The sequence below is a fragment of the Cucurbita moschata genome, unplaced genomic scaffold (genome assembly GCF_002738365.1).
Source record: "Cucurbita moschata cultivar Rifu unplaced genomic scaffold, Cmos_1.0 Cmo_Scf00056, whole genome shotgun sequence".
NCBI lineage: Eukaryota > Viridiplantae > Streptophyta > Magnoliopsida > Cucurbitales > Cucurbitaceae > Cucurbita > Cucurbita moschata.
In genome coordinates, this window is record NW_019268572.1 from 990914 (window position 1) to 1006379 (window position 15466).

General features: G+C 40.1%; 1 protein-coding gene across 1 annotated transcript; it reads right to left on the reverse strand.

Annotated features, from left to right (window-relative positions):
* Positions 1–7501: 7501 nt before the first annotated feature.
* LOC111436585 (aspartyl protease family protein 2-like) lies at positions 7502–9067 on the reverse strand. Its single transcript, XM_023074333.1, has one exon. It carries the CDS (start codon positions 9028–9030, stop codon positions 7663–7665), a length of 1368 nt encoding a protein of 455 aa, XP_022930101.1. The 5' UTR covers positions 9031–9067; the 3' UTR covers positions 7502–7662.
* Positions 9068–15466: the final 6399 nt, after the last annotated feature.

The following is a 15466-nucleotide window of genomic DNA, read 5'->3' on the forward strand; positions in this document are numbered from 1 at the left end:
CTTATAGCTTTAGACAGAATGTTGACGAACCTTGTGTTTACAAAAGGATAGTCAACTCTACAGTAGCTTTCCTGGTGTCGTACGTTGACGATATCCTACTCATTGAGAATGATGTGGGATTTCTGACTGACATTAAGCATTGGCTAGCGACACAATTCCAAATGAAAGATTTGGGAGAGGCTTAGTTTGTTCTTGGAATCCAAATTGTTCGAAATCGCAAGAACAAAACACTAGCATTGTCTCAGGCATCGTACATCGACAAAATGTTGGTTTGATATAAGATGCAGGACTCAAAGAAAGAATTATTACCTTTCAGGCACGGAGTTCATTTGTCGAAGGAACAAAGTCCTAAGACACCTCAAGAAGTTGAGGATATGCGACATATTTCCTATGCATCAGCAGTCAGTAGTCTGATGTATGTCATGCTATCTACCCGACCCGATATATGCTATGCTGTGAAAATTGTCAGCAGGTATCAGTCCAATCCGGGACGTGCTCATTGGATTGTCGTTAAGAATATCCTCAAGTATCTTAGAAGAACGAGAGATTATATGCTAATGTATGGCGCTAAAGATCTAATCCTTACAAGGTACACTGACTTAGATTTTTAGACCGATGTAGATTCGAGGAAATCGACATCAGGATCTGTCTTCACTCTGAACGGAAGAGCAATAATATGGAGAAGCATAAAGCAAGGTTGCCTTGTTGATTCCACCATTGAGGCTGAGTATGTTGCTGCTTGTGAGGCAACGAAAGAATCAGTATGGCTTAGGAAGTTCTTAACTGATTTGGAAGTCATTTCAAATATGCATCTGCCCATCACTCTTTATTGTGATAACAGTGGAGCAGTTGCAAATTCTAAAGAACCAAGAAACCATAAGCGAGAAAAACATATTGAGCACAAATATCATCTCATAAGGGAGATTGTACAACGAGGAGATGTGATTGTCACACAGATAGCTTCAGAGCACAACATTGCTAATCCATTTACAAAGCCCCTCACGACTAAAGTGTTTGAAGGGCACCTAGTGAGTCTAAGACTACGAGTTATGTAATCTAGGGCAAGTGGGGAGAAAATGCATGGGTATGTGATGCCCTAGTTCATTGTATTTATGTCTTTCTCTCTACTCAACATTATAAAACCCCACTAGAGTTTTAGTCCAAGCTGGAGTTTGTTAGGTTTTATATCCTAAAACTCATAGTTTGTAAACAAAAACATATTATGTTTTCAATAAAGTTATTATTGATGTTTATTTAGTAAAGATTGTTATTGAATAAAGTGAATGTTACGATCATTAATCTAAATTCAATAAACTAAGAACACTCTGGCTATAGTATGATTACTTGAACTATATGTAGAGACATAAAAGTGGATCAAATTCAAGTATATAGTCAAAATGATCTATAGTACATGGATAAGGCTGAGTACCTTATTCTGGGGATACTATGGATGCGGCCCACTTTTGTATATGATATAAACAATGTGAACACTAAATTGTACATGTGGAGACATGTGAGTGGGGGCGTTCTATGCAATGAGTATTGCATAAGATCAGACCATGAAGAAAACCACTCTCACTTTATAATGTCGTTTACTGTTGAGACTTATTTCTTTTCATTCGATGACCTAGGTAATTCGATCTTAATCTTGAGCTAACCATGAACTTCTGTTTATTCGAAATTATCCTTAGATTTGCATGGGGTGAGAGTGACTCGAGTTCGCCGACTTAATAGGCCTCCCATTTTAGGGGTAAGACTAGGTGAATGGCTGGAGACGTGGGGTGCAAGATGGAATTCACTCCCCACTTTTAGGGATAGAAGAGAGGTAGTTCCCTTAAGTACTGACTCCAAGTCTTAAACAAGGGGCCCCACCCTCTCATTGGCCCGAGAGGGATTCAGTTTACTGGTTAGACCACAAACCAATTGTTCATTAAAGGATCAATGGGATATAAGGAATAAGAAGTAACTTTAGGGGTAAAACGTAAATTGACCCAACTCTAGTTACGAACAACCTGTGAAGAAACGACTTACTAATCATGGTCATATCAAATGGACAGAAATATATCTATACTGAGGGGAGTGCTACTACTAGGCTATAGTGGAGTGTCCTAGTAGTTAACGAATGTTGGTTAACAAGGTTAGTGAGTTTAGCTAGTTAATCCTGGATCATTGGAGCCCATGATCTATAGGTCCATTAGGTCCCCCTACTATCTCATATCGGACTAAACCATAGAACAGTGTGACGAGTGAGTTCGAAGTGTTCGAATTCAAATTAGGGAATATGCGCTACATATATACAATATATTTAACCGCATTTTTGTTTTATTTACGAATTAAACAAAAAGAGAGAATCAGAGATATTTAAATAAGATTTAAATATTTTAATCAAATATGTTTGGGAATTGATTGGGATTGACATTTGAATGAAAGTTAAATATTAATTAATCATTTAATATTACTTTAATTTGAAATTAATTATTCAAAATAATTTTTGAATTAAAATGAAGAAAGTCAAAATGTTGACGTCACTTAATGAAAAAATCGAATTAAAACGAAGAAAGTCAAAATGTTGACTTCACTTAATGGAAAAATCCATGTTTGAGTTTGTGGAATTTTGAGGTATCAAAATTTGGTTTAACCAAACTTGCATGCTTGCCAAATAAACCTCACAAATTTGAGTGGAATTTTGAGCATCAAAATTTAGTTAACTCAAACTTGCATGCTTCCCACATAATCCCACCATTTGAGTGGAATTTTGAGTGTCAAAATTTGGTAATCTCAAAATTGCATGAACACGGAAATATGACTCTAAAATAGAGTGATCGAGGTACATGAAACTTCTTCCTTGGAAAAACCTTGAGAAAAACTCTCACAAACTCTCTCTCTTTACATATACTAAATTCCTATCAAGTTTAGTCACTCACTGGATTCCACAATTCCGTTCTAAGACCGGAGAATAGTAGGGAAGACACTAGTGGTGGTTCGAAATCGGTTCGTGAGAAAAAAAGGAATTTGAACTACAAAAGATTAGTATTCAAACTTATCGATTTTTAATGCTTTGGAACATGCTAACTAATTTACTATAATCGATGTACTTAGAGTGTCTAAGATCTAAATTGCTTCCGCACGTGTTATAGTAACACCATCACTATGGGCCTTTTTTAATGTTAGTTCCACTATTTTCATACGTTTATTCGTTTAATTTGTATGAATCAACCAACTTGGAGCAGATCAAAGAGTTTAAGAAGATTAATGATAAACAAAAAAAAAAAAAAAAAATTGTTATTTAGCCTTAATTTGAGGAAAAAACGGTCATGAAAGGAATTAAATTTAAGAAAAAAAAATATTGAAGACAAGTATCTCGACACCAAATGTAACGACCCGTTTTTCGAGGGACTCGAGCCACAAGTCGTTACCTTTCTTACTTGGAAATAATGAAAAAGTGCATAAAATTTAAAAATTTTGAACATGCATACATATAAGGAAATTCAGTTCATCTACATCAACGTCTGACAACAATCAACAAGACCAACACTCCACACTACATGCTCACAAAGGGACACAACATAGGAAGTTCATAAAACCTAACCATACCAACGAAACGAAAAGGGTTCGTAAGAAAACATATCAATGAGACACAAGACACCAGCCCAAAACTCCATACCCCCTCCCCCCAGCTCGTGTGCACCTCCTCCCTGACCGCTCCCTCATGCCTCGTCTTAAAGAAAGACAAAGTAGCAAGAATGAGTATATAAGATATACTCAGTAAGCAGCTTGCTGATAGTTCATATTGATCTTACTTATGTGTTTGTTATCTTATTTCCTGTGGGGGTTTATTCCCCCGTGTGGGTACCCTAGGTTCTTCTCATTCTAGTTTTCTCTTGGTTCATGGTCCTATCTGGACCTCCAGCCCTTAGAATACTCTTAGGTTCTCTAGGCCACTAGACTAATTGTCTCTAATAGTCTCTCTTTCATCATCAAATCTCAAGGACCTCAAGACGCGACCTCGATACTCAAGGTTCATGCATTTTAGGAATCGACCAACTCTCAAGTGTACTACTGTAGACCCCTGTCACTCGTGACAAGTTCACTTAAAAGAAACTAACTGGCAAGCTTCCTATAAGTCCCTACAAAGTACCATCAACAATAAAATGACCAGTTCTATAGTTACACGGACCCCTGACAATCGAGTCAAGTTCACGATTAGAGATTAGTTGGCGAACCCCTAATCGTCATCGGATAACCGCTAACTCATATGCATGAACAATAAATCTCGACCAACTCTCATGTACCAATGTAGACCCCTGTCACTCGTGACAAGTTCACTAATAGGAAATTAACTGGCAAACTTCCCACAAGGTACCCTCAAGAATAAAATGGCCAGTTTTATAGTTACGAGGACCCCTGACAATCGAGTCAAGTTTACGATTAAAGGTTAGTTGGCGAACCCCGAATCGTCCTTGAATAACCGCTAACTCATAGGCATGAGCAATATCTCTTGACCAACTCTAAAGGACCAATGTGGACCCCTATCACTTGTGACAGGTTCACTAATAGAAAATTAACTAGCAAACTTTCTATAAGCCCCCCTAAGGTACCATCAACAATAAAATAACCAGTTCTATGGTTACGCGAACCCCTGACAATCGAGTCAGGTTTACGATTAAGGGTTAGTTGGCGAACCCCTAATTGTCCTTGGATAACCGCTAATACTATAACATGCGTGACAGAGGTATAACTTAATGATCTAATCATGGGAAACTAGTCATGAATCTCAATTCAGAAGGTAGTTGCATACACGTTTCACTAAAGTTTCAGCAAACATACCTAATCACATTCAACATGTGTCATCTCAACTCATTCTATGCTAAAATTTCTAAAACATACTTCTTATACCATAATTTCATGCATACTATGAGCATAGCTAAATCCAAGGTTTTGAGGTGCCACTTACCTAGGCAGCGTGATATTCTTTTCTTTTTTTTTTCTGTTCGACAGGAGTTGCAAAATTTGTCAAACTCCTCGAATAATATCTACGTTAGAAAAAAACAGGAATACGGGTGAAAACGGTGCCAAAATCAGAGTTAAAACGGATGAATTACACAAAAAGAGCTCAGCCCAATCAGACCGCACTAGGCCAGCCATTGCAGGCTAGGCCCCTACTAGGCCGCGCGTCCAGGCGGCACGAGCTGGTTGCGTGCCCTTGATGGGCCGCGCGTCCGTGCCGGGCAGCGTCCATGTCCAGCCGGGCTACGCGGGGGAAAGGCAGCCTTCCTCTTCCCCGATTTTCCCTTTTTTTTCTTCTTACCTCTACGATCGCCAACTGTTTTTTTTTTTTTCCGTCTCCCTTTTTGATTCTTCCAACAATCACCGTCCTTGAACCTCGTAGATCTAGACGAAATTCTGATCTTTTGTCTCTCTCCGTTCACACACGATCAAGGTTTCCAGCGTTCTCAGGTGCAAGGCTTCCCGCTGAATGGTGTCCTTCCACCCAACTCGACCCCTCCTTATATCCTTATCTATTCCCTTTTTTTTTTTTTTTTTTTTGTAAAGTGGCCTCGAAAATCAGCAGTTGAGTCCTTTCACCACCAAACTTCTGATGCACAACCGACGGCAGTGTACTATAGCATCTGCCACACGTCTTCCCCTTTCTTTCCCCCTTTTTATTTATTTATTTATTTATTTTATATACTTACTCAGGGTGTTACAACAAAAGAGCGTCTTAGCGTTAAAAATGAAATCTCTTTAAACACTTGCTCAAACAAGAAGTGTCTCAACCAGACATATTTGTAGAACAACTTCACGCTAGTGGCTACTTATCGTCTTGATTTAAAACACGTGTACCCAACAAAAATAGTCTAAATTTTGTATACAAAAGATAAACTTTGAAGATTATGTTCGTATAATTTTTTGAAAGAAATGTAGTTTCTTATTGGTTGTAGGCTAGACACACCGAATACAATTTAGGTGTATACTTTATTAATCTTGTCTTCTTTAGACATTGTCTTTTAGGTTCCGCTGAATTGTAACATCTAAGCTCTCATGAACAATAAGTACACGATCTCTTTTTTAAAGTTCTAAACTCTACAATTTTTTTATTGAAGGTCTTAGAGCTATATGTAGAATAATTAAAAAAAATACTTTTAAAAAATCTAGAAACTTAGCAGAAAAATATAAAAGAAAATAGTGAAAAATTAGTAAAAACTATGGAAGTCAACCCTCAAGAACAAAATGGTAATTTTGACTTCTTGCAAGAACCCTTACTAGATTACTAAGAAAGAAGAGAAGGTGGCTTGAGTCTAGTGCTCCACGTGTCGCGCAATTAGCGTGCATACTCCCTCCTAGCACGTCGCTACCCTGCGTGAAACTGCACGTATTCTTCCTTCTAGCATGCATGAAGGTGCGTGACCAGCGTCTGAGGTTAGTTTTCTTTGCCCTTTTGACTGTTTTGTTGCCTTGATTTTGATACTAACATTATCATGACATGAATTAGAACCCAAGAAATTTAAAAAAAAAAAAAAAAAAATTGAAGCTCCTAACACGTGAAAAGTTAGCTTCAAAAGGCTTGCATCATCCATGTAAGTAATGGTTCAAACTTTTCTCAAGTAATGCGTATAGGGATCACTAGAATGTGCAAGCATACAAATTGTTATAGAAAATTATCAAAATACCCTTAGAATGCTTCCTGATTTTAATGTTTTATGTTTTGTTAGAATAGAAGATAGGATATTGTGTTCTGCGCTTTGGGAGATTAATGGATGTTAATTCTCTGTTAAGCTTGTATAAATACATAAGATTTAACTTCAAGGGGACTCATTGTGTGTTCTCCCTATATAGCGTATTTATCTACAAAAAGCTAGGACCAAGGCACTAGAGTCAGGTTGGCTAGACGATGACCTAGGTCAAGATGCTTCTCGTAGACTAAGCATCTTAGAATGGTGAATGGTGGTCAGAGGGTCTAGACCCTAATTCTTCTAGACTAAGAAAGACTCGATAAGTTAGAATAAAATAAATTAAAGTCGAAAGTTCGAGTTAAGCCACCTATCTATTCTAGGAACCTAGTAGACCTCCTCTGCACTCAGAGATGACAATGGTGATGTTTAAAATATTGTTATGTGCTTTAGACGATTAATAATAATATCTCTTTGACAAATATACACGAGCGAATCAAGTTAAGATTAGGGTGCTACAGCTACCACGGTTGACACATTAACCAAGGTTAGTATGTTTCCAATAGACCGTGCACTTTGGGATCACGAGAGGTGATTAGAGATCTGGACTTGAGTGTACCAAAAGATTGTATTAGCTCCAAGGAGCTAGTCTCAAGTGTCCTAGAAACGCGAGATGAGAATTAAGCTACCTAGATGCCCCTAAGAACCTAGTAGACCTCCACACCATCTATGAATGTCTTGGGTAGCTCACGAGGCAATTGAAAATATAGAGTTGTGATAGTCTCTAGGTAAGTAGAAATATAGAGGGTTACATTATTATTTGTTAAAAAAATATTTAAAATCATTCATTATTCATTATTTTAATGGAGCTAATTTTGGTTTACATTTAATTGAAAAGTGGTAGAATATGAATATTAAAAGGAAAAAGAAAGTGGAATGGGAAGGGGTGGCAACAACTACACAAATCAACGCAATCTCCAAAAATCAATGATCAAGGAAGCCCACAGCCACGCCTTGAAAACCCCATCCTCGACTTCTCTCTATCGAACTCCAACAAGAATCCTTGTTGCATCAGATTCCCAATCACCGAAAACCCATTTCCCGAATCCACGGGTCGGATCGCCAAGCACATCACCCCCTCCTCTGTCTCCACAAAATAGTTCCTTGCCGGCGGCGCAAACACACCTCCGCCGCCTACCCGGAATCTTATTTGCGGCAGACTCCGCATCCGCGACTCGCTCGATGCGTTCACGCACAGATCGAACCCTGGACTCAACTGGAGCGCTCTCGGCAGCTTCACTCGCCGTCTCATGGCCTTCAACACTTCCTCGTATGCTGCCTCAGCTAGATACGTCAATGTCGTGCCGGAATCCACCACCGTGCCGCCGTTGCCTTGCTCGTCGATGGCCCACACCTTGGGATTGATGGGCAATTTCACGCCGTCCACGGTGATGCTCTTCACGACAATGTAGTAGAATGTCGGGGACAGAGGGTTAATCTGCAACGGGGTGTAGCTGATTTTTGAGGCGTTCGTCACCGGTAGGCTACGGAGGCCGCCGCCGATCATGAGGTAGCTGGTGGGCGGCGGAGAGAGTGTATAATCCATAAGACAATAAGAAAAAGTGTTGCCAAATCGGTGGCCGAGTTGGGAGGAGAAGGAGATCGGGCCTCTGCCCAATCCCATGACTCCACGTGCTCCAGTGAATCGGGCGCCCGAAACGCTAGGACCCGAGATCCGAAAGCCACATCCAAAGGAAAGGTCGTTGAGACGGGTCTGGGTGTGGGTCCCGGAGAAGGTGTTGAAGGTGGTGACATCTTTGGAGAAGAAGCCGGAGGAGAGGGAGGAGTCGGCGTAGGAGTAGAGGAAGGAGCAGGGGGAGTGGAGGTGGGTGTGGTTGCAGCGGTGAGAAGGGGGGTGGGGAAGGAGGCGGCAGTGGGGGTCGAAGCAGTGGAAAGGGGAGAAGGAGGATGAGTGGCGGGGGAAGAAAGCAGAGGAGGGAGGGTGGTGGGAGCAGTTGCGGCAGGGGGAGCATTTGACCCAGACGAGGTCGCTGCCGGTATCGACGACGAGGAGGAGGCTTTGAGGAGGGGTGCCGAGGTGGAGATTGACGAAGTACTGACCAGAGCCGGTGGAGGCGCCGGAGATGAGGGGGGACTTGAGGGTGGGGCTGTGGCGGTGGGCGGAGAAGAGGAGGGAGAGGCGGTGGGTGTCGGAGGAGAGGGCTTGAGAAGGGGAGGAGAAGGGGTTAGTGTGGAGTAATGGGAACTTCAGGTATTGAGAGGGAATGGCATTGGAGAGATCTGCGAGGGATGAGAGGAGGAGGAGGAGGAGGAGGAGGAATTGGGGAACACACGGCATTCTAATTTTGGTAGAGATGAGCCAACTGCGAAGGGTTAAGGCTTTGTTGTCTGTAAAAGGGTGAAATATGTGCTCTGTGCTTTCAATTTTTTGGGCTCGCTTTCTGGGCCCAAACTCTACAACATTATCAGACTTATGAATTATGCCCAATGGGAATCAATTTTCATTAACAATAAGATAAAATAAATAAGAACAAACAAGCTTGTTGGTGTTGTTGAGTTAGATCATGGTTAAATAAATCCTCTCAAAATAATAATGCCTAACCTTTTGGATAAGGAAAAAGTATATGCGTTGTTTTTTTTTTGCACATTAAGAAGATACAAATTTAGAACCACCTTTAGAATGTTTAGATACACCCTGATATACCAAAATGACTCCCATCCCAAAATCTAAACTTATAAGTCATAAGTTTCATGCCTTATAAGGTTCAACCAACTCTCAAGGTACTACTCTGACCTCTATTGCTCCGAACCAACAGGTTCACTAAGTGGAAACAGAGTGGCAAACTCCCTAATTCACAAAGCACTGCCATAAATCATAAGCCAATTTTATAATTATCCGGACCCCTGACGATCGAGTTAGGTTTACAAATAGGGGCTAGTTGACAAACTCTTAGTCGTCCCTGTATAACCGCATAAAGTCACATGCATAAACAAACCATCATAAATCTCAAATTCAACAAACTCGAAAGGTACAACTGTGCACACATACTACTTGTGATAGTGTCACGACCCAGTATTTCACTACGGATCGTGACTAACGACAAGACACAAATGCACAAAATGCTTTAAATATGAAATAGAGAAAATCTTTAAATTCCAAAAAAGTTTTCCAACGACAAACAAACCAAACACATGACAGTTTGAAAATAAATTTCGAAAGAATGCAAATACAAAATAAAGACTGGACTGACGCCTCGGGACAACCCATTCCCCTGTGACAATCCCCATCTCCATCACGCCCGCCCTTGACCGACGCCTCGCGCTCCTAAAAAAAAAACATAGCAAGGATAAGTATAAAAATTATACTTTGTAAGCCACCTACTTGTAGGCTCTCTTCGCATCTTAGTTTAACAGAATTTCCACGGTTTCCTATTTCGGTTCTAGGACATTTGGTTCTAATCTTAGTCCCTTGGGGCTTGCCCCTTGGGTTTCACTGGTTCGTCGTCCTTTCATTAAACGCTTAGAGGTTCCTTACGCCAAGCTAATATGGTCGTTATCTCTCTATGAGGCGCTACCTTTACATGGCTATCTGGGACTACATGGTACCTAGCCTAGGGGTGTGCTGAATACCCCTATGCCCATATAGTCCCCCTATGGGGGGCGCGACCCAACCCGTTCCCATGCAACTAATGGGTTGTACGACGTGGGGACACATTTCCCATGCGAAATGCCTAAGAGCAATAAGGACTTACCAGGGACCCTTGGTCCTCCCACAAAGCTATAAATACCGTTCTCACGCTAGCAATCTATGAACACTCCGAGGTACTTTCTTGCCATGGTAAATCGCTAAGTTCCTAGGGGAAAATTAAGTCTGGCTGGAGCGACATATTGCTCCTAACAGTAATTCCCTAAGCATGGGCCCTAGCAATTAACAGAGTGTGCATGCAACCTTCTTCTAACATGATAGTATGTAATTCATGCAAACTAGGCATACCGGCTCAACGGGGCGATGACCTCCATCAAGCACCCAGAGAACGAAGTTCACGCTCAATGGGGCGAATTCGTCCATAAGCACCCGGAACACAGCATACACAATTCTAACATAAATTAAACGCAGACATACATACGGCAGAAGTTTAAAGCATACAGCAACACTAATGTAATTCACCCAATACAATCATAACAATTAATCTAACTAATAATTTACATGGAGAGCTAATCTGAAGCAAAACTACTAACATGCATGCAATCCAAGCAAATCCTATAAGTATTTCTTCCTAAATACCGGGTGGTGACTTACTTGGTTGACGTGTGCCTTTTTTCTAGCGTTTCTTTGCTCGTGAGGTGTCTAAAAATATTGATTTCTTTAAATTAGGTCCCTATTCACGTAAAAACAGTATTAGAACTGGAACTGGGACAAAAATCAGGCAAACAGAGAGCAACTGAGCCAAAACGATCGGTCTCGTTCGGCTTGGCTCGGATCGCGTTTGCGGTTCGACTTGGCTTTGCAGGCGACACGTGTCGTCACCTCGCTGGAGTTGCGTTGCTCCAGCCGACGGTTGACACGTGTCCGGCGCCTGTTGCCAGCCGACCCCTTTTTTTTCTTCTTCTTTCTTCTCTGTCTTCTTAAATCTGTAACACAATCCCCTTTTCCGATTTTCATATCTTTCGATCCGTAGACCGGATCGATATGATTTCTTCAGCAAAGTTCTAGATCGTGTTATGGGCTACGTCCTAGTATTTTTTTTGTAATTTTTTCTTGACTACCAGACGAATTAAGAACGTCGGAAGTTCGCTCACCGTTCTCAGACGATTCTCGGGTCTCTGCCTTCGGGTTGATGTCTCGGCCAAACTTCTTCACAGACCGTGCGTGAGTTGTTCCTAGGTGAAGATTTCAGCATTTTAGGATCGATTCACGTAGGGAAGACTCAGATCTGAGAAATGTCGTTCAGAAACCTTATCTCCCGAAATGTTCTTGGGTCTTGACAGAGCGTCGACCTCGCTAACCTCTCAATCCTTGTACAAGTCTCGTCTGAAGATGGATTCCGACGGTGTTCCGTTAACCTTCACGACTGACTCCTCTTCAACTTCTCTCTAACTCCTTCTTTCTTTTGCAGGGGTCTGACGGGGTTCTCCTTGGACCCCTATTAGGGCTGGAGGGGCAAAATGACATCTTTGCCCCTCAGTTGACTTAGTTTTTTTTTTTTTTTTTCTCTCTCTCTTGGCGTTACAGATAGTTAGACTAAAAGGAAACTAAATGGAAATCTCCAAAACAATTACTAGAGAGTACAACCATACATCATATGCCAATTCTGTAGTTATTCAAACCCTGGTACTTGAGCCGAGTTTACAATTAAGAACTATTTGGCGAGCCCTTAATCACCATCGTATGACTATATAAAATCGCATGCATATACAATGGAGACATAGCATAGCGACCTACACATGGATACACAGTCATAGTTCACTTCAGAGTTTAGTTCGTTCATTACTTGGGAAACGTGCACAAATAATGCTCAACATGCTCTTATATACTGAGTGAAAGAAGTAATAGTCCAGGAGAGTAGAAGATCGAGAATAAAACACCTATTTAACGAGTTCAAGAAGGGAAGGGAATAGAGGTTCAGGTTCAGTCGCTTTACCTTGTTCAAGAGTGAAAGAAAAATCAATCCTCCTTCAAGAATAAAGAGGAGCGCAGAAAATCTCCGGATAGGTGTCGGATCCTTAGAAAATTTCAAAATTTGCCAAACTGCTCAAATAGGTCTTACAAGATGGACAAAATGCGTGAAATGGACAGTTTGGATCGATTTGATGAACGCACGAAATCGTACCTATCTTACCTATCTTTGACTCCTACAAAGCTGATGCAACAAAAACAAGTTTAGATTCATCCCAAGGAGTAAATTCAAGCTCAAAAGTTGCATTCTTACTTGCGGATTCGTGATTCTTGGTCGAGGCTTCTGAGCTATTCTCCTCCAAAAATGGTTCCATAGACTTGTCTCTCGTACTCTACTGATCCTTCCTCTCCAAAATCGCTCTTTAACTTCTCAGCAGTTATGAAGTATTTACACAAAGAAAGTATTTCTCAACTTCTCCAAAATCGCTCTTAAACTTCTCAGCGGTAAATAGAGAAATTTTACCAACCATTTAGATGGGGTGGTTTCAACAAATATTCTCACTTTCTACTTGAATGAAGTATTTGCATGACCTTTTTTGGGGGATTCCATTACTTTTATTATGATTCGGATCAAAAGATGACGGGATTATATTGGATAAGGATGACATGGACAAGGGACACGCTCACGTGAGGTCGACTAGAGAAATAATAGAATTAGAGGTTGGTCCTTAAAATTCTTTAGGGCTTTAGTTTGGTTAATTAAAAATTGGGGTGTGGAAAATTAAATTAGGTAATTTTAAGCAGGAAAACACATAGAATATATAAAAGGAAATTAAAAGACGATGGGCATCAACATTTTGAGGGAGTTATTGCCAATTATTTGTATAAATAAAGATGTCATCCGCATCACTTGCCCTTCCTCTCACACTGTTTTGAATAAAACTCCAAATAGGAAGGGTTTATCCAACCCTACCTTTCTTTGCCTACCTCAAATTATGAAAATATTTATATCCATTTTGTAATTTTTCTTTTCTTTTTTTTCTTTTTTTTTTTTAAATGATTCGCCTCAGCCGACGTTCTCCCTAAATTAATATACGTTAGCTTCCATTTCTCAAAAGTTGTTCTAGGTGTCGTCGAAGTTCGCTTCTTGTTAGGTAGTTTATCGCTTTCGTTAGTATTTCATAATTTTAAGTTATGAAAGTTGCCTAAGCCATTTTTGAGCGAAGAATTGGAGTGGGCTGTGGGTTTGAGTCGGACCCAGACCCAGATGCCGTTTCTCGTCAATTTTCTTCCCCAATTTAGACTTTTTATTTTTTTTATTTTTTTTTTATTTTTGTTAATTTAGTGGATGGTAGAGTTGTTCATTTAGTAGCATCCTTGAATAGTGTTGGCCATAAGAATCCGAATTGTAAGATTTTTATTGTTGTTATTTGTCTTTCAAAATGTGTTCCACAGGGAGAAGAAGGACATCCCTACTATTCACCACCACTATTCACCACCACTATTCACCACAATGTTACGGATTCAAGTCTCACCTAAATAATTGTTTAAGTTAGGAGAACAAAAATGATTCCGATGGGTCAAACTAAGAAGGTTCTTAAGTAAATATGGTAACTTATTATGTGTTTTATAATTGCATAGAAGAATGTAGGATGAGACAATCCAAATTGGGTTTAAGTTAAAAGATTAACCTGCTTTTTTTCTTATGTTTCCACTTCCATTTGATTATTTAGACATTAGACATTAAAAAATGATATGAAAAAAAAAAGTAATCTAAAATCATAAATCAATTGTGTGAATCATTAAGATGAGGCCCTTAGAAGAAGAAGGAAGGGAAGAAAGAGATCATTTCCAAACCAACTTTCCACTGTTGCCTAATCAATTGTCACACTCGTTCTGATCAGATGGTTTTCATGGGAGGGGTCCGCACATACATTTTGTGCCCCACAAAGGCATAGCTGAGGCTTCAATTTGGTTGTGTTTACGGTGCCATTCTTCTTTGATTGCTCACATACAAGGCCTCCTTCATTAACTAACCTCACCTCCACACCTCAAAGCCTCCGCCATTAACAAACCTAACTCTTTGCTTTAGATTAGTGTCAGCTACGCCTCTTCCTTTTTCATTCTCTCCTAAATTAATGTATCAACTCTTATCTTCTTTTGGACATCTTCCACTTTCTTATTTATGCCTTCACTTCCTTTTCTGTCCAGATTTCCCTTCATTCCCTTCATTCCCTTCATTCCCTTCATTCCCTTGATTGATTATTTATAGTTTTCTCCATTCTTTTTTTCCCTATTTCGTCAGGTTTCATGGAGATAATGCAACTTGATAGGCTTCTGGGAAAATTTTGAAAAAACGAAACTTTTAAACATGGGATTTGATGATAAGTAAATTTATCACAACCGTTTTGTTCACGTTCTCATTCATTTTGGTTATTAACTCTCTTGCTGTACCTATACAAACGCTTATCTAGCATTGTTTGAGGTGTGAAGTCATTTTCATTTTGTATTTGACTAAAGTCAATTGAGAGAAACTTTGTAAGAGAGACTTTGTAGTGTGAGAGTGTGACAGATACACTTGTAAACACTTTAGTTACCGTGATTAGCTACCACCTGTGGATGTAGGTGAATTTCTTCTCTCCAAAATCACGTAAATTTTTGTGTCTCTCGATTTAGTTTCAGTTTGTGGGTGTGTGAGTGCAATGAATCTTACTTCCACTTCCGCTACAACAATTGGATATCAAATCACTAAGTTGTCACAGACAACAAGTGGAGAATGAATTGGAGAAGAAGTATATAGAATGAAGGGAAGTGTAAATGTGAGAGAGTGAATCAACAGTAGGGAGAGTTGGTCTTACAGTCAAAGAAAGCGCTGTCTCTGTCTCTATCTCTATCCCTATCTCTATGATTGTGTTGAAAAAGAAAGAACAGTAGTAGTAGTAGTAGTGGTGATAGGTTAAAAAAGGTTAAAAAATGTGAGAAACCTGTCGGACCTGAACCCACGTGAAGTGTCACCACTCAGATGCTGCTGCTGCACTTTTATGCCTACTTTTGTTTCCCTATTCACTCACCAATTTACATCCCTTTCTTTCTCTCTCGCATTCACTGCAAATGCACCCACACGCCCTATGCCTTCCTATCATTCCTATCCACTCAC